At 33.8% G+C, this 20,935-nt stretch overlaps 1 protein-coding gene across 1 annotated transcript; it reads left to right on the top strand.

The window, feature by feature from the left end:
* Positions 1-443: 443 nt before the first annotated feature.
* Positions 444-1,441, top strand: LOC139868082 (uncharacterized). The gene is made up of 2 exons (XM_071856420.1): positions 444-695; positions 839-1,441. Exons 1-2 carry the CDS (start codon positions 444-446, stop codon positions 1,439-1,441), a joined length of 855 nt encoding a protein of 284 aa, XP_071712521.1.
* The last annotated feature ends 19,494 nt before the right edge of the window (positions 1,442-20,935 follow it).

Genomic DNA, 20,935 nt, shown 5'->3' with positions numbered 1-20,935 from the left:
AATCTTCGAATTCCGTTCTTCTATTGGGTTACGAAGGTTGATCTAAATGTGTGTGGGCTACTACAGTTGTTAATCTGAAGATTAATTATTGCTTTCTCTGTGATTAGAAAATTAGGGTTTCTTCAAACCCTAATTACTGGAGTTTTTCTCTTTCGCTGCTTATTGTCTAAGTTTCTTTCGTTTCTTTTTAAATCTATTGCTCCCACTGTGAGCCTTCTTCTCTCCTTTTTATATAAAATTGTTCTAACTCTTTGTTTGTAGCTCTGAAAATTGTTGTGGTAGTATCTTTTACTCTCTGAATCTTATTTTCTTGTCTGATCTGTGTATGATTATTCTGAATATTTGAATTTGTGCATCTTGTTTCTCTTTTGTGTTTGTTATTATTCTCTTATCTGCTTTGATTATGTTTACGTGTTTATTTGTTTGTCTTTGATTTTGTTATTATGGGTGATACTAGTGATACTCTCATTAGTAAATTGGATTTTGGGGATTCACTTTATTTGCATCCTAGTGATATTAGCAGTACTCCACTTATCTCTATTAAATTGACTGGGACTGAAAATTACAGAGTCTGGTCATGTGCTATGACTTTAGCACTTGAAACCAAAAATAAAATTGGGTTTATATATAAAACTTGTATTAAATCTGAAGATGATGATATTCTTGCAAAACAATGGAACGGATGCAACTCTGTTGTACTGTCCTAGATTTTAAACTCTGTGTCTGAAGAGTTTTATCTTGGTCAAACTTTTTCCAAAGTAGCTTCAGAAGTGTGGACAGACTTAAAAGAAACTTATGATAAAGTGGATGGCTCTGTAGTTTTCATCTGCATCAAAAGATCAATTCATTGACCCAAAATGGTTCACCATTGTCTGACTATTACCACAAACTCAATGGCTTATGGAAGCAGTATGAGTCTATTGTGCATATTCCACAGTGTACATGTAAAACTGCTAAAGAACTACAAGATCATAATGATATGACCAAATTGTGGCAGTTTTTGATGGGTCTTGATGATAAATATCAGCAAATAAGAAGTATTATTCTAACTACTGATCCTTTACCTTCTATAAAAACTGCATATGCAACTCTTTCAAGAGAAGAATCACATAGATCTTCTTCTGCTTTAACTCATAAGAGTCAAAATTCTGCTTTTATTTCTAAAGTTGTATCTAATTCTGTAAATTTTAATAACAATTTTCAAGGAAATAACAATAGAGGTCCAAATATGAATCTTAAATGTACTAAATGTCTAAAGTTTGGTCATACAGTAGATAGGTGTTATGTAGTTGTTGGCTATCCTCCTAATTTCAAAGAGAAGATGGTTAATAATAGAATTAACACTAATTCTACTAATTCATGGTCTAGTAGTTCAAGCAGTAAACCTTTTTCTAGTAATTCTTGTGTTCCTAATCAACAAAGTTCTCAGAATCTTACTTAGGAACAAATTACCCAACTTCTTAATCTGTTGAACACCAAGAATATGTGTGATGAACCAAAAGAAAATATGGCATGTATTAGTCAATATTTGTGTAATTTAGGATGGATAATAGATTCAGGAGCCAACCAACATTATGTCTCAAATGAAAATAATCTTACTAATGTTGTTGATATATCTGACTTAAGTCTTGCTGTTGGTCACCCAAATGGGTCCATAGCTACTATTTCTAAAATTGGAGATGTTGTGTTAGGTCCAAATGTTACTCTTTTTGATGTGTTGGTGGTACCTGAATATATTGTCAATTTGTTGTCTGTTAGTAAGTTGGCTAGAGATAGTAAATTGTTTATTGGTTTTGATGAGTACAAATGTTACATTCAGGACTTGCCCCAAGGCAGAATAATGGGCAAGACTCATGGACTGGTAGTGAGCAGGGTGGATTTTATTTTTTTGATAGCTATGGTAAGAAAGTTGATAATTGCAATATGAATGTTTGTTTGTTATTATTATTATTATTATTATTATTCATTATTATTATTATCATTATTATTTTTTATTATCATTATTATTATTATTTTTAACATTAATATTATTTTATCAAGTTACTATTAGTTATATAAAACTATACTTAATACATATAATATAACTACATTTTTATTTATTTAAAGTACATAAAATGAATACATTTATGAAAAATACAAGTTATTAATATAAAATGATATCACTAACAAATATATATATAAATTTGTTTGATTACAATTATATGTGTTAATATATATATAAATGATATAGGTTCGTGAATCCGAGGCCAACCTTGCATTGTTCAGTATCGTCGTATGCATATTTTTACTACAAAATATCGTATCGTGAGTTCATTTGATTCCCTTTTACTCTTTACATCTTTAGGACTGAGAATACATGCGCTGCTTTATAATTGATTTACAACTGTTTTATTCAATGCTTTTACAATCTATATTTTTGGAATACATGAGATGCTTTTATAAATGTTTGACGAGATAGACACAAGCAAAACATTCCTCGAATGAATTATTATGCAGACAGAAGTTCTGTGGATTATTATTGAATTAGTTGGACGTTATAATTGCCACTAATTGTTGTGAATATTTCCCCTGATTATTATTGCTTGGTAACCTAAGAATTAGAAACGGGTATGGCCCTAATTCACGCGAATCCTAAAGGTAGCTACTGGGTTTAACACCCCCACCCAGAATGTTCACTAAACGGGTATGACATAATTAGCATGAACACTTGAAATGAGTTAGTTAACTCTTTGATTTTGGTTGATTAAATGTTGTTAGATGTTAAACCTTATGTGTTAAAAGTGTTACTAGCATCATTAGCTTCGTTATGGTATGTTGGATGACATGAAAACCTTACATTAACATGATTATTGATTTTGTGATTCTTGGTTAGGGTTTGATAGATCTTAAAATGAACTTTTGATGCATTAAATGCTTTGCAGTGTTAATTGTAAGTGTTTAGTTGTATTGTATGCGTAATTATATTCGAAACGGCATATTGTATGTGTAAAGTAAGTTCCCGAATCATGAAATGCGTTTTACGAACTTGAAACTTGAATGATGAACTCTTAACAATAATTCGATGAGGTTTTTGTTGTTGTAAATGATTAACTTGATTGATGATACGTGTTTAGTTGTATTCCTTGTCAAAATACCTTTCCAACGATATAAGATACATGTTTTAAGTGTTTTCGGTTCACAATTTGTGTTTGTTTGAGTTTTGGTTCGAGACTTGTGAATTTTCTGCAACTTCAGCTGCCCAGGTGTTTGGACACCGTCCAAAACCTTGGACGCCGTCCAGTCCTTCACTACTGGACGCCGTCCAGCCATTTTGGACGCCGTCCAAATGAACTGCAGAATTCTGATCAACTTGGTCGTTTACCTTTTAAATCTAACTATGCTACGCACCTCCGATTAACATGAAACTTGGCCAACATGTTCATATATGATTACTAATTGAAGAAAAATTGTCTGATACCCGACCCGACCCAGTTTAATTTGACTTTGACTTTGACCAAGTTTGACTTTTAGTCAAACTTAACCAAATGCGTATGCAATCGTTCTAACATGCTTTTATACTTATATCTCACATGAAACTTGACAACGTGATTCACATGCTATATATAATCGAGTCGTAACGAGCCATAGGACTAATTGAACACATTTCGACCGACCTTGTGTCATAACCGGTAATTGATACGACTTATTTGTTTAGGTCAAGGCTAAGCAACTTTCATTTGCACAACGCTTAATTACAAGCACTTTGGCATGCAACTACGGTGAGATCATAGTCCCATCTTTTCAACAACTTTTACTCTTTAAATTATGGGATGAGAAACATATACGTATCATACTTTTATACTTTGAACACAAGTACGAAAACAAACATTCCACAGCGAGTTAGAACAAAAAGTGTGATGGCCCCGTCAAAACACTTAACGGCTCCGTCACTTGGTCCCACAGCTTGATCGAACTTAAATGAATTTAACAAACGACATTGCATTCTTTTGTTTCAAAAGTTTCCCAAAAAGGAAAGCATACCAAAATATGTAGTTTAAAAGTAACCCAACATATTAATTAACCCAAAGTTGACATAAAACATTGTCAACAAACCACAAGTTTAAATTATCCAAAAATAGAATGCAAGCTTAAGTTTCATAAATTGTTTCATTAACATCTGCCCAAATGCATGCAGACTCTTCTAAATACAGCGGAAGCATCACATAAACTCAAGTACCTGTGAAAACATGCAAATAAACTGTCAACACAAAGGTTGAGTGAATTATAGGTTTAAATAATTGAATAAACTTTAGACCACAAGATTTAAAAATGTTAGAAAACATTAAACATTATTTTATTATCAATGAGCCACCTGGTAACCACTTAACCCTTTATTTACCCTTTCCAAACACAATAATAATATACACTGGACAGTGTATCTTCAACTAAATACGAAGTACTAAACATTCCGATTATAAATTGCTAGCGCAACTAGCTCGAAATGGGGTTGTCAAACCCGATAGATCTATCCGTAGGATTCGCGTTCACCGATAGAAACCAATGATTACAGTTACCAGACTAGGGAATATTTTTGTCCAACTCACAATGAATAATTTAAATTTAATTGTCACTTGTGTCTAAACGTAAATAAAATGCATGTAATCACATCCCAAAAATATACCTTGAAAAGTATGTAAAAACGGGACTATAACTCACCTTAATAGTAACGAAGTAACCAACACAATTAAGCGAATATCAAATGAGTACAGTGATCAGGAATAATCACAACGCCGACCTATAAATAAAACAGGTCGATATAAATAACTAACTTAGGTCAAGTCTTAGTATGATAGCTATTGTACATGTTGCAAGTAGTCATAGAACAATACTTAATATGCATCGGTTTGATCGGAACAGCTTACGGACACACACTTTCTATTTTTAGAAAGTTTCTATTTTTAGCAGGTTTCCATTTTTGGAAAGTTTCTATTTTTGGAAAGTTTCTATTTTTGGAAAGTTTCCATTTTTAGAAAGTTTCTATTTTTGGAAATTCTATTTTTGGAAAGTTTCCAAATTTAGAAAGTTGCTATTTTAGGAAAGTTTATAAGTTAGGAAAGTTTCCTTAATTAGAAAGTCAACAAAAGTCAACTGAAAGTCAAAGTCAACCGAAAGTCAACTCAAAAGTCAACCTTGGTCAAACATGGTCAACGTTAATTTTAAAAATGTAAGTTGTAATAATAATGTAAGTTATAATGTTTATTAATGTTAAATATGTCTAATTATGTCATAACATAAGTTTAATTAAATTAAAATGAATTATTAAAGTTAATATAAGTTTAAATGATATAATTAATATAACATAAGTATTTAATTAATTAATTAAATATTAGTCATAATATAAGTATTATTAATTAATAATAAATTTTAAATCATATCATAAGTATTATTAATTAATAATGAATTATTAATCATATCATAAGTTTCTAATTATAATTATTAAATCATAAGTATTTAATAATTAAATTATAATTAAATAATAACTAAGCCTTATAGTAATTAAATAATTAATTAATCCTTATTATAAGTCTTATAATAATAATCTTACAATATAAGTTTAATACTTATCATAAGTATTTTCCATTAATAATAAAAGTGTTGTTAATCATAAGTTTAATTAAAATGTTAATTAAATCATAAGTAATAATTAAATGATATAATAAATATATATCATAAGTCTTAAATTATAATAATTACCTTTTATATCATAAGTAATTAAATGATAATGAAATTCATTATTTATATCATAAGTTTAATAATTAATCATAAGTTTTAAATCAAAAGTTCATCGGATCGTATCTTGAGCCCCGGGTGTCGGTTTTCGACGAGCCTTACATATATCTCCGCCTAATCAAACCACCCGACACTTTGGTACACTTAAGAACACACCAAGAACAGCCAACAAGTCGTGGTGATCAGCCATGACACCACTTGAAACTTTAATTCAATCAAAATCGTGTTTTAGACGTAACGGGTGATTCGTGGCTTGGATTTAGATGACCCGAACATGAAAGTTCGTCCCACCATTAATCCTAACACACTAACACACCCTAAAGTCACCAAATATGGTCACAAAGTCGGACCAAACCTGGTTCATACCAAAATCACATTTCTATCTTAACAAAATACCACTTTGATCATATCTAGGGCTCCGGGAATCGAAACGTCATGAATCCGGAGTCTAAAATTAATGTCTTGATGAGAGGAACTCATCTAGATACTTTATTTTAACTTTTATAACAGTCACAATATCATAAATACACGAAATAGCTGCTGTCCCAATTTTATCAAACCGAAAACATGTGTTTATGAGTAATTCTATGCATACAAACACCATTACAACAACAAGTAATCATCATACTATTAAAATATAATCAAAATATAGAAAAATAAAAAAAAATCAAAAGTTCTAGGGTTAGGGTTTATACCCTAATCAATAATCAACAAGTATAATCGCGTAGAGAACGGAATGAGGAACGCGTTGATGTATAACAATGGATGATCCAAGCTATGATTTGATGAAGGATGATGATGATGGTGGTGGTGTACCATCGCCAAAAGGAAGAAGAAGAGAGGAGGAGAGCAAAAATAAAAGCTAGGTTTTAGGGAAATAAATTGTGATGTAAATGAAAAATGAAATTTAGAAGTGAAAAACAAAGGGGTATCCCCTCCCCCCTTTGGTTCGGCCGATTGGTGGGGTGTAGGGTGGGCCCCAAAAGCCCAATTTGATAAGTGATCCATTCCTTATGGCCCGAAAGCCCGAACGAATCCCGAAACGCGAAAACACGATTACTCGATTAAAAATCCGGAGAGATAACAAACGCGCAACGAAAAATAAATATAAATACTACATATAATAATATGACCTTAAAATATCATATTTAAAATAATTAGGATTTAAATATCCCAAAAACTCGACCATTGGTTTGAAAACCGAAAAGATTCGCCGGATATAAATCCGCAACACGTAGAAACGTATAATTCAAAATATGAATACAAATATTCACATAACACATAATAATTAATATATTATTATTAAAATAATAATATAGGTCATAGAAATGACGTAGCACAATTAACAGTTAATGGTCGTTAAATAATTAACGGTAAAAGATAACGGAAAAAGTAGGGTCGTGACAGTACCTTCCCATTACGGAAATTTCGTCCCGAAATTTAAGCAGGTGCAGGGGTTGACTCAGCATCTGGGAACAAATGCGGATACTTCTACTTTATCTGATCTTCACGCTCCCAAGTGAACTCGGGACCGCGTCTGGCGTTCCATCTAACCCGGACAATAGGAATTCGGCTCTGCTTAAGAGTCTTAACTTCTCGATCCATAATTTCAATTGGTTCCTCAATAAAGTGTAGTTGCTTATCAACATGAAGTTCTTCCAAAGGAATAGTTTTGTCGGCCTCGGCCAAACACTTCTTTAAATTCGATACATGAAAAACATCGTGAACAGCACTGAGTTCTTGTGGCAACTTCAACCGATAAGCCGCCGGTCCAACTCTCTCAACAATCTCAAACGGTCCAACAAAACGAGGACTTAACTTTCCCCTTTTACCAAAACGGATCACACCCTTCCATGGTGAAACCTTTAACATGACAAGATCACCAACTTGAAATTCTACATCTTTCCTTCCCCTATCGGTATAACTCTTTTACCGACTTCTGGCAGTTCTCAATCTTTCTTTAATCTGTACAATCTTCTCGGTAGTCTCGTGAATAATTTCTGGACCTGTGAGTTGAGCATCCCCAACCTCATTCTAACAGACAGGAGACCTACACTTCCTACCGTACAGAGCTTCAAACGGTGCAGCTTGAATACTTGCGTGATAACTGTTGTTATAAGAAAACTCAGCTAGTGGCAAATATTTATCCCACCCATTACCAAAATCAATAACACACACTCGTAACATATCTTCTAACATCTGAATGGTCCTTTCACTCTGACCATCTGTTTGAGGATGATAAGCGGTGCTCATATCTAACCTAGTTCCCAAGGCTTCCTGTAAGGATCTCCAAAACCTCGATACAAATCGGCTGTCTCGGTCTGAAATAATGGATACAGGAACACTATGTCTAGAAACAATCTCCTTCAAGTACAAACGAGTAAGCTTCTCCATTGAATCTGTTTCCCTAATAGGCAAAAAGTGAGCCGACTTAGTGAGTCGATCTACAATCACCCAAATGGTGTCATAGCCACCCGTAACTCTCGGTAACTTAGTAATAAAATCCATCGTAATTCCTTCCCACTTCCACTCGGGAATCTCAGGTTGCACCAAAAGTCCAGATGGTTTTTGATGTTCAGCTTTAACCTTAGCACAGGTCAAACACTTAGCTACATACATAGCCACATCACCTTTCAAATTAGGCCACCAATACAGCTCCTTAAGATCATGATACATCTTTCCTGAACCAGGATGAATAGAGTACCTAGACTTATGAGCCTCATCTAAAACCAGTTGTCGCAGTTCACCAAACTTCGGAACCCAAAGACATCCTGCAAAGTATCTAGTACCATCTGCTCGTACCTCAAACTTCTTAGCCATACCTCTTACGTTCTCATTCACAAAATTCTCTTCCTTTAAGGCTTCTTGTTGTGCCTCAAGAATCTGCCTTGCGAGATTTGTTCTAATTGTCATATTCAAGGCCCTAAACCTGCGAGGTTCAGCCCTTTCTTTACGACTCAATGCATCCGACACAACATTGGCCTTACCCGGATGATATAAAAGTTCACAATCGTAATCATTTAACATCTCAATACATCTTCGTTGCCTCATGTTTAACTGTTTCTGATCGAGGATGTGTTGAAGACTTTTTTGATCTGTGTACACAGTACTCTTGACCCCATAAAAATAATGTCTCCAAATCTTAAGCACAAAAACAACGGCCCCCAACTCTAAATCATGAGTTGTATAGTTCTGTTCGTGAATCTTCAATTGACGTGATGCGTACGCAATAACTTTCTTTCGTTGCATCAAAACACAACCAAAGCCTTGACGCGAAGCATCACAATAAACAACAAAATCATCATTACCCTCAGGTAGTGACAATATCAGAGCGGTAGTCAACTTCTTCTTTAAAATCTGAAAAGCAGCCTCTTGTTCATCCGTCTACTCATACTTCTTCCCCTTGTACGTTAAAGTAGTCAGAGGTTTCGCTATACAAGAGAAATCTTGAATGATCCTTCTATATTAATCTGCTAATCCTAGGAACTGACGAATCTGAGTAGGAGTTTTCGGAGTTTCCCACTTTTCAATCGCCTCAATCTTAGCAGGATCAACTTGTATCCCTTGTTTACTAACAATATGTCCAAGGAATTGAACTTCTCGTAACCAGAATGCACACTTAGAGAACTTAGCGTACAACTCTTCTTTTCTTAACAGGTCGAGCACTAACTTCAAATGTTCCTCGTGCTCTTCATCACTCTTCGAATAAATAAGGATGTCGTCGATGAACACAATAACGAACTTGTCCAGATAGGGTCTACACACACGGTTCATGAGGTCCATGAACACAGCAGGTGCATTCGTCAATCCGAATGGCATAACAAGAAACTCAAAATGACCGTAACGGGTGCGAAAAGCAGTTTTCGAAACATCAGATTCTTTAACACGCAACTGATGATAGCCGGAACGAAGATCGATTTTTGAATAAACAGATGAACCCTGGAGCTGATCGAACAGATCATCAATTCTCGGAAGGGGATAACGGTTTTTAATAGTAAGATTGTTCAACTCGCGATAATCAATGCACAAACGAAAAGAACCATCCTTCTTCTTAACAAACAGAACAGGTGCTCCCCAAGGGGACGAACTAGGACGAATGAAATCCTTGTCTAATAACTCACAGAGTTGACTTGACAATTCTTGAAGTTCGGAAAGCGCAAGACGATAAGGAGAACGTGCTACAGGAGCAGCATCGGGAACAAGATCAATTTGAAATTCTACCGCGCGTTGCGGTGGAAGGCCAGGTAAATCTTCGGGAAATACCTCAGGAAAATCTCTAACAATATGAACATCACCAACGTTCTTCGTTTCTTTATCGGAATCAACAACATGGGCTAGAATAGCATGACAGCCCTTGTGAAGATGTTTAAGAACTTTTAAACAGCTAATAATATTTAACTGTCTGCATTTCTTGTCTCCAAAAACCATCAGCGGCTCTCCAACCACATTAGTAATATGAGTAGCTTTATCATAACACACAATCTCAGCACGATTCGCAGATAACCAATCCATCCCAATAACAATGTCAAAACTACCAAGTTCAATTGGTACCAAATCTACCTCAAAATCTCTACCTGCCAAACTAATGTTATATTTACGATGCACAGTCTTAGCAGTGAGTACCTTACCATTAGCTATTTCAACAACATAAGTATTGTCTAAAGGAGTTAACGGTGTTTTGATTTTTGGACTTAATTTACTCGACACAAAACTCAAATCAGCCCCTGAATCAAATAGTACATAAACTGATAAATCGTTGACCGAGAACGTACCACTAACAAGTTTAGGATCTTCCTCAGCATCCCTGGCGTTAACATTGAACGCTCTACCACGTGCAGTCTCTGCAGTCTTCTTGTTGGGACAGGCATCACGGAAATGCCCCGGCTTCCCACACTCGTAACAAACCCTCTGATTACTACCATTATTCGGCTTCCCATTACCATTACCATTCCCACCTCTATTACCAGCATTATTACCGTTATTACCACCTGCAGTAGGAGTAGCAAAACTCGGCAGAAGCACCGTACAATCCTTAGCAATGTGTCCCTGTTTGGAACACCTCTTGCAAGTACCGGTACAGTAACCATCATGAGCTTTGTAACATCGAGGACACACACGCTGACTGCGGTTATTCGAACCAGAAGTATCCTGCTTTTTCTGCTGACTTTGGTTTTGATTGCGGTTATTATCCCACTTTCTCTTCCCATTATCAGCTTTCTTAACAGTCTCTTCACTAGGTTCGATTACAGGAGCCTTGGTTCTTCTCAAGATCTTATCATTCAACTTATGAGCCATTGACATCGCGGCCTCAATAGTCTGGGGCTCACTAGACTCGACCCCATGCTCGATTTTCTCAGATAACCCATCGATGTAAGCTTTAATCTTAAGATTCTCATCCGCATAAACATTAGGACACAACAGAGTTAACTCGAAGAACCTTTGCTCGTAGGCATCTAATTCGGTGCCCATCATCTTCAAGTTCTTAAGTTCAACCTCTAACTTCTTAAGCTCACCCCGGGGACGATAGCGGGTGATCATTCTTTCTTTGAAATTATTCCAAGTTAAACCATAAGCCACATCATTTCCCAAACTATTAACCAAGTTGTTCCACCAGGTCAATGCACTATCCTTAAGAGTGCAGCTAGCAAAACTAACCTTGTCCTCCTCTCGGACTCGACTAACCCTGAAAATAGACTCGATTTTCTCGAACCAGCGGGTAAGTCCTATGGGTCCTTCCGTACCACTGAATTCCTGTGGACGACTTGCCATGAACGTTTTGTGGGAGCATCCCACCTGATTGTTATTCGTATTAGCATTAGCATTTGCATTTGCTGCCATAGCAGCAGCTATCCCTTCGGTGATAAGACGTTGCATACGGGCTTCGTTGGACTCTCTAGGAGGCATGATCTTCAAAACAGAATAACACAACCGTTAGTACTAAGAATAATACCAGTGTTATAAAGGAATAGATCGAACACGAAAAGATTAATCGTTAAAATAATAGTCAGTAACCACTATGAGTAATAACATGACAGTTATGATTGTTATAGAAATAACCACCACATGCATACATATTTTATGGTAACATCATACAACATACATAGCACCTAACATACATGATCTACATTACGCATAATATAACATGCCAAGAGTTACAACATCAGAAATAAAATGTGATAATGATAATAGATGTCATAAAAATAACCATCCATACATAATGAAAAACATCCCATAACAAAAACCTTAATAAAATCCTCGGCAAAACGCCGTACATAACCCAAAAATGTATGTATGAAAGGACATTAAGTCTTATGAAATAAGTAATCAATCATGAATCATCATATCACATCTGCTTAGAGCGGGTGTGATAAGCTGGGCCGGCATGAGTCTCGGCAGGAGGCTCATACTTCCGCAACTTTCCTTTCACTTCTTCCAACTCTGCCTTCAAACCACGAACTGTGCTCTCGAGAGCCTTGAACCTAGCGTCAACTTCACGGTTACGCTTACGATTCTCGAACCCAACATTATTCTTGAAGCTAACAAACGAATCCATACTAGCTCGAATCTAGTCCATCATCTCGTTATGTGGTAAAGTATGCATACAATCACTAAGCGCGTTAATACGCGTCACTTCATTGTAAGCCCTGTTCATGTGAGTAAGGGTGGAAAAGTAGTAGTGAACAGGATCGTCGATCAAAGGTTGACCAGCACGGCGTCTTTCAGCAGCCGAAGGAGCAGGAGCACGAACGGAGTTGTTGCTCGAAGTCGACATCTGCAAACAGTAAAACCACAAACCATATACCAAATAGGAATAAATGCTTATGATATATCTCATATGAAATGAAATGCATAATAATGCTATAGCAAAAGGGTCGGGCTGTAGACTAGACTCTAATGCATCCTAAGAACCACGGGTTGATCACATTAAGACCGCCTAGTTCCCTACAACCAGAGCTCTGATACCAACTGTGATGGCCCCATCAAAACACTTAACGGCTTCGTCACCTGGTCCCACAGCTTGATCGAACTTAAATGAATTTAACAAACGACATTGCATTCTTTTGTTTCAGAAGTTTCCCAAAAAGGAAAGCATACCAAAATATGCAGTTTAAAAGTAACCCAACATATTAATTAACCCAAAGTTGACATAAAACATTGTCAACAAACCACAAGTTTAAATTATCCAAAAATAGAATGCAAGCTTAAGTTTCATAAATTGTTTCATTAACATCTGCCCAAATGCATGCAGACTCTTTTAAATACAGCGGAAGCATCACATAAACTCAAGTACCTGTGAAAACATGCGAATAAACTATCAACACAAAGGTTGAGTGAATTATAGATTTAAATAATTGAATAAACTTTAGACCACAAGATTTAAAAATGTTAGAAAACATTAAACATTATTCCATTATCAATGAGCCACCTGGTAATCACTTAACCCTTTATTTACCCTTGCCAAACACAATAATAATATACATTGGACAGTGTATCTTCAACTAAATACGAAGTACTAAACATTCCGATTATAAATTGCTAGCGCGACTAGCTCGAAATGGGGTTGTCAAACCCGATAGATCTATCCGTAGGATTTGCGTTCACCAGTAGAAACCAATGATTACAGTTACCAGACTAGGGAATATTTTTGTCCAACTCACAATGAATAATTTAAATTTAATTGTCACTTGTGTCTAAACGTAAATAAAATGCATGTAATCACATCCCAAAAATATACCTTGAAAAGTATGTAAAAACGGGACTATAACTCACCTTAATAGTAACGAAGTAACCAACACAATTAAGCGAACAACAAATGAGTACAGTGATCAGGAATGATCACAACGCTGACCTATAAATAAAACAGGTCGATATAAATAACTAACTTAGATCAAGTCTTAGTATGATAGCTATTGTACATGTTGCAAGTAGTCATAGAACAATACTCAATATGCACCGATTTGATCGGAACAGCTTACGGACACTCACTTTCTATTTTTAGAAAGTTTCTATTTTTAGCAGGTTTCCATTTTTGGGAAGTTTCTATTTTTGGAAAGTTTCCATTTTTGGAAAGTTTCTATTTTTGGAAATTCTATTTTTGGAAAGTTTCCAAATTTAGAAAGTTGCTATTTTAGGAAAGTTTATAAGTTAGGAAAGTTTTCTTAATTAGAAAGTCAACAAAAGTCAACTGAAAGTCAAAGTCAATCGAAAGTCAACTCAAAAGTCAACCTTGGTCAAACATGGTCAACGTTAATTTTAAAAGTGTAAGTTGTAATAATAATGTAAGTTATAATGTTTATTAAAGTTAAATATGTCTAATTATGTCATAACATAAGTTTAATTAAATTAAAATGAATTATTAAAGTTAATATAAGTTTAAATGATATAATTAATATAACATAAGTATTTAATTAATTAATTAAATATTAGTCATAATATAAGTATTATTAATTAATAATAAATTTTAAATCATATCATAAGTATTATTAATTAATAATGAATTATTAATCATATCATAAGTTTCTAATTATAATTATTAAATCATAAGTATTTAATAATTAAATTATAATTAAATAATAACTAAGCCTTATAGTAATTAAATAATTAATTAATCCTTATTATAAGTCTTATAATAATAATCTTATAATATAAGTTTAATACTTATCATAAGTATTTTCCATTAATAATAAAAGTGTTGTTAATCATAAGTTTAATTAAAATGTTAATTAAATCATAAGTAATAATTAAATGATATATTAAATATATATCATAAGTCTTAAATTATAATAATTACCTTTTATATCATAAGTAATTAAATGATAATGAAATTCATTATTTATATCATAAGTTTAATAATTAATCATAAGTTTTAAATCAAAAGTTCATCGGGTCGTATCTTGAGCCCCGGGTGTCGGTTTTCGGCGAGCCTTACATATATCTCCTCCTAATCAAACCACCCGACACTTTGGTACACTCAAGAACACACCAAGAACAGCCCACAAGTCATGGTGATCAGCCATGACACCACTTGAAACTTTAATTCAATCAAAATCGTGTTTTAGACGTAACGGGTGATTCGTGGCTCGGATTTAGATGACCCGAACATGAAAGTTCGTCCCACAATTAATCCTAACACACTAACACACCCTAAAGTCACCAAATATGGTCACAAAGTCGGACCAAACCTGGTTCATACCAAAATCACATTTCAATCTTAACAAAATACCACTTTGATCATATCTAGGGCTCCGGGAATCGAAACGTCATGAATCCGGAGTCTAAAATTAATGTCTTGATGAGAGGAACTCATATAGATACTTTATTTTAACTTTTATAACAGTTACAATATCAGAAATACACGAAATAGCTGCTGTCCCAATTTTATCAAACCGAAAACATGTGTTTATGAGTAATTCTATGCATACAAACACCATTACAACAACAAGTAATCATCATACTATTAAAATATAATCAAAATACAGAAAAATAAAGAAAAATCAAAAGTTCTAGGGTTAGGGTTTATACCCTAATCAATAATCAACAAGTATAATCGCGTAGAGAACGGAATGAGGAACGCGTTGATCTATAACAATGGATGATTCAAGCTATGATTTGATGAAGGATGATGATGATGGTGGTGGTGTGCCATCGCCAAAAGGAATAAGAAGAGAGGAGGAGAGCAAAAATAAAAGCTAGGTTTTAGGGAAATAAATTGTGATGTAAATGAAAAATGAAATTTAGAAGTGAAAAACAAAGGGGTATCCCCTCCCCCCTTTGGTTCGGCCGATTGGTGGGGTTTAAGGTGGGCTCCACAAGCCCAATTTTCTAAGTGATCCATTCCTTATGGCCCGAAAGCCCGAACGAATCCCGAAACGCGAAAACACGATTACTCGATTAAAAATCCGGAGAGATAACAAACGCGCAACGAAAAATAAATATAAATACTACATATAATAATATGACCTTAAAATATCATATTTAAAATAATTAGGATTTAAATATCCCAAAAACTCGACCGTTGATTTGAAAACCGAAAAGATTCGCCGGATATAAATATGCAACACGTAGAAACGTATAATTCAAAATATGAATACAAATATTCACATAACACATAATAATTAATATATTATTATTAAAATAATAATATAGGTCGTAGAAATGACGTAGCACAATTAACAGTTAACGGTCGTTAAATAATTAACGGTAAAAGATAACGGAAAAAGTAGGGTCGTGACAAAAAGCCTCAATTCAATTATCATTAGTTACACTTGCAGGGTGTAAACGTGAACTTATGTTATGTGATCACATGGGCTTGAAGAGCCCTCATTCGGACGGTTCGCTACCGTTAGCGGATGAAATATATTTTTGGGTATAGTGTAGGTTCTAACACTAATTCAATGGGGTTCGTATACAGTTAAGTTTTGATAATTGGGTGCTCGCGAATGTACAACATCTTTGGAATGCAAACGATTTGGATAATCAACTATACAAAATCTTGTGGTTCAAAAACAACGTTTACAAATACACCTATGATTTCACCAACGTTTTTCGTTGACAGTTTTCTATATGTTTATCAGGTTCATACTTGGCTACTTGATACATGCTTCTGCACACTTTGATTTCTTGCTTGGGGTCAAGCATACATGCATACGCTAGTGATAGCACCTTGGGATTCAAACATAATGTTTACATGCATACGCTATTGATAGCATTCGTGATTTTCAACTTATATTATGTCGGAAGTTATTTCATTTATACTTTACAACTGTAAACTTAAACTTGTTGTCAAACCGTTTGGTAACTTAAAACTTCGCAAGTCATGCACGTTTCAAATGAATGCGACATAATTTTGGTCAAACGCGTCTCATTTAGGGACTATGACCACGTAATGAGACCTAAGTTAACGGCTCCGTCAATGACGATTTTGTTGGGCCGTTACAAGGAGTGTGTCATGGAACCCAAAGGACTAGCGCTTTTTCCTCATTTAGTTGTATATAAAACAAATAAAAATAGAAGATAATAGACGATTAACATTTTTCTCTTCTTTAAAAAAAAGAAAAAGAAATTGTTAGCCATTATGGCTATACTTAAGAAAAATATTAAAGCTTTGATGATTATGCATTTTAAGTAGTGGGTTAGTTATTCGAGGTGGTTTTAATTATGTACAAAATAATTATGCGTGTTCTAATTTCTTAAGCATAGTCCTAAGAGCACTAGGAGTCATTCGGTGTTAATCTCAGTGTTAAATTTAACACTGGATTTAACACTGAGGTCAAAATAGGGGAAATCGTTCAGTGTTAAATCTCGGTGTTAAATTCATTATTTAAATACTTTTAATATTATTAAAACAGAAAAACAAAGGAAAAAAAAAACCACAGCGTTACCACAGCAACGGTGGAGCATAACGGCGAGATTTAATGATGGATTAACGCCGGGACGGAATGGAAAAATGTCGACGTCGCCGGCGTTAAAAATGATTTAACGGTGGGAAATAGCTTTGACTCCCACAGCTCTTAGGGCTATGTTTAGAAAAATCCTTCAAAAAAAGACAAAATTGCGTCGATGGTCCTTTATGTTTGTATCAAATAGCACGGATAACCTTTATCCATTTTTTCGACTTAGATAACCTTCAACTACAACATTTGGCACCGAAGACCCTGTCGATAAACTCTGTTAGTATTCTTAGTTTCTTACGTTAAGTTTCATCACGTGCTAGGCACATGAGGGAAATTTAGTCCATTACTATATTTCTTTGTTGGATACGTACGTGAGTGTTAACATAGTTAAAACAAATCCTACAAACTAACCCAACCAAAACTCTTTCTCTATTAGAAGCTGCAGACATGAATTAAACCGTCAAGAAGCTGTGCGATTACTAACAACGGTAAGCGAGTAACTATTTTGAAACCCCATCAAGTGTTGATGTCCTCCCAGATCTCATAAACTACCTTGGATTTGAATTACTCTACATAAAGGATAAAAGATAGCTTCAGTTGCGAGTTAGACACAGATCTAAAAAACCATACATAAATTAATAAGAAGTTTCAATTCCAGAAGGAAGAAGATGACCTCGTTTTGTTTTCTTTAGATCCGGAGTATTTTGGGGATACCAATCCTTTGGTGGTTTCTTTGCAACTAAGCTCTCGTCAAGATTGATGTACTGATTTCTAGGATTTGTAATTTTTTAAGGTCCGTCGTAGGAGGTGGGGCTGCCGGAATCTTAAGAGTCGTCGTTGAAATCGGATCAATCTTCATCGTCGTCGTCTTCGAAGGTGTGCGTGTTTTTGAGTTTCACAAGTTACAGATCGTGAACCATTTAGTTTATGAAGATTGTATATGTGTTAACGGATATTAGACGTAGACGATATCTTATGTAATATCTAGCATTAAATGTAGGCATATCTATCCATATCTCATATTAAATGTAGGATCCCTAAAATCAAGGGATATGAGATCAGATCATGTACTATATATTTGGCCTCTTTGATCAATAAGAATCATGGGTGAATTATAACATTCTAATATGGTATCAGAGGGTTTGATCCAAAACCTAGTCGGTCGAATGTGTGCCGCTTCTGCTCTACCACCCATCAAATCTTCTTCCTAACCCCATTAATACCGAACCTCTACTTCGGTCTTCTATCTTTTTTTTCCTCAATCTATCTACCGAAGCTCTACTTCGGTCTTCTATTTATCTTTCTTTTGTTTTTCAATTCTTGCAAAAAGCACCTAAATCACGGTTGAAATATACACCGTCATATCACCACCGGAGCAGCAACATCACGGTTTAGATTTCAACCGTGATGTTGCTGCTCCAGTGGTGATATGACGGTGTATATTTCAACCGTGATTTGGGTACTTTTTGCAAGAATTGAAAAACAAAAGAAATATAAATTGAAGCGACCCGTCCTAATCCATCTGGACGAATACATTACATTTGGTTACATCGCGAGGTACTTGACCTCTATATGATACATTTTACAAACATTGCATTCATTTTTAAAAGACAAACTTTCATTACATCGAAAGTTGACGGCATGCATACCATTTCATAACATATCCAACTATAATTGACTTAATAATAATCTTGATGAACTCAACGACTCGAATGCAACGTCTTTTGAAATATGTCATGAATGACTCCAAGTAATATCTTTAAAATGAGCAAATGCACAGCGGAAGATTTCTTTAATACCTGAGAATAAACATGCTTTAAAGTGTCAACCAAAAAGTTGGTGAGTTCATTAGTTTATCATAATCGATCATTTCCATCATTTTAATAGACCACAAGATTTCATATTTTCATAAACATCATTCTCATATCAGGCATTTCGCAAACTGCATAGAGATAAAAATCATTCATATGGTGAACACCTGGTAACCGACCTTAACAAGATGCATATAGAATATCCCCATCATTCCGGGACTCCCTTCGGACATGATAAATTCGAAGTACTAAAGCATCCGGTACTTTGGATGGGGCTTGTTGGGCCTGATAGATGTATCTTTAGGATTCGCGTCAATTAGGGTGTCTGTTCCCTAATTCTTAGATTACCTGACTAAAAAGGGGCATATTCGGTTTAATAATTCAACCATAGAATGTAGTTTCACGTACTTGTGTCTATTTCGTAAAACATTTATAAAATCAGCGTATGTATTCTCAGTCCCAAAAATATATATTGCAAAAGCATTTAAAAAGGGAGCAAATGAAACTCACGATAAGATATTTTGTAGTAAAAATATGCGTACGACGATACTGAACAATGCAAGGTTGGCCTCGGATTCACGAACCTATATCAATTATATATATTAATACACATAATCGTAATCAAATAAATTTACATTTATAATTTATTAGCTGTATCATTTTTATATTAATAATATATGTATGTCTCATATATTCTTTTTGTATATAAAAATATTAAATTTGGTTATGTTATTTGTATTACTTATAGTTGTATATAACTATTAGTTATTTTAATAATAATAATGATATTAGTAATAATAAAAATGATGATAATAATGATAATACCAATTAATAATATTAATAGTTAGCAATTCACTTAATTCATAATTTTATCCATAGTTTTCAAATCTATAAATTTATATATACTTTTAATCTTAATAATACTATTTTTAAAAACTTTTATTGTCATAATCATAATACTTTTAATAATAATGATATGGATATTACTAATAATAATAATAATACTGATAATTTTAATGATAACACTAATAAAATTTATAGTTATAATAATAAGTTTTAATTTATTATAATACTTGTAATAATAATAATAACTAATGATAACAATAATAATAATAATAATAATAGTAGGAATAATACTTATAATACTAATAATAACAATAATAATAATAACAATAACAATAACAATAATAACAATAACAATAATAACAATAATAATAATAATATAATAATAATAATAATAATAATAATAATAATAATAATAATAATAATAATAATAATAATAATAATAATAATAATAATAATAATAATAATAATAATAATAATAATAATAATAATAATAATAGAAGTTATACCTCAAAAGAAAAGGGTCTTTAAAAAATTTGGCATCGGCTGGGCTCGAACCCGCGATCTCCCGCTTAATCACAAACACCAAACACCACTCATCCGTCCCATTCATTTCTGAAATATTCATAAGCCCAATCCTATTTAATCTTTTTAATTATGTTACACTAACTCCTCCTTCTTCTTCTTCTTCTTCTAACTTCAAATCAACAGAACCCACAAATCTTTTTACTAATAAGTTGGTGATTTAGTTTTAGGTTATTCCAAATGAAACAGAAATGATTGGTTTAAGGGTAATACGATTAACAGAAGAAAAGTTTATAGCAGCAGCAGGTTTCGCAAGAATACATTTAAACAAAAATTTCGATTTCCAAATCAAGGTGTTTTAAGACCCTAGTATCTTCACGAAATATCCTCTAAACCATCTATAGAATATACGAGTAACATCAATTGAACCTTAATTGTACCAGATTACTCAAATTTGCTCAAAGAAACTCGTTTGACTTTTTGTTTTACAAACTTTGACTTCGAAATTCAAAATCAGTTGAAGGAATTAATAATTGAAAACTTACAGATAGTTTGAGTAGATAAATCCTAATATAATTGCATTATTAGTTTTTG

The sequence above is a fragment of the Rutidosis leptorrhynchoides genome, chromosome 9 (genome assembly GCF_046630445.1).
Source record: "Rutidosis leptorrhynchoides isolate AG116_Rl617_1_P2 chromosome 9, CSIRO_AGI_Rlap_v1, whole genome shotgun sequence".
In the NCBI taxonomy this organism is placed as follows: domain Eukaryota; kingdom Viridiplantae; phylum Streptophyta; class Magnoliopsida; order Asterales; family Asteraceae; genus Rutidosis; species Rutidosis leptorrhynchoides.
The sequence above is the reverse complement of the archived record's forward strand: the minus strand, read 5'-3'. Positions and strand labels throughout refer to the sequence as shown.

Coding starts and splice junctions, on each gene's coding strand:
- LOC139868082 (XM_071856420.1), top strand. CDS start 444: ATGGGTGATACTAGTGATACTCTCATTAGTAAATTGGATTTTGGGGAT. Junction 696..838: donor GGAACGGATGCAACTCTGTT/GTACTGTCCTAG, acceptor CTGCATCAAAAG/ATCAATTCATTGACCCAAAA.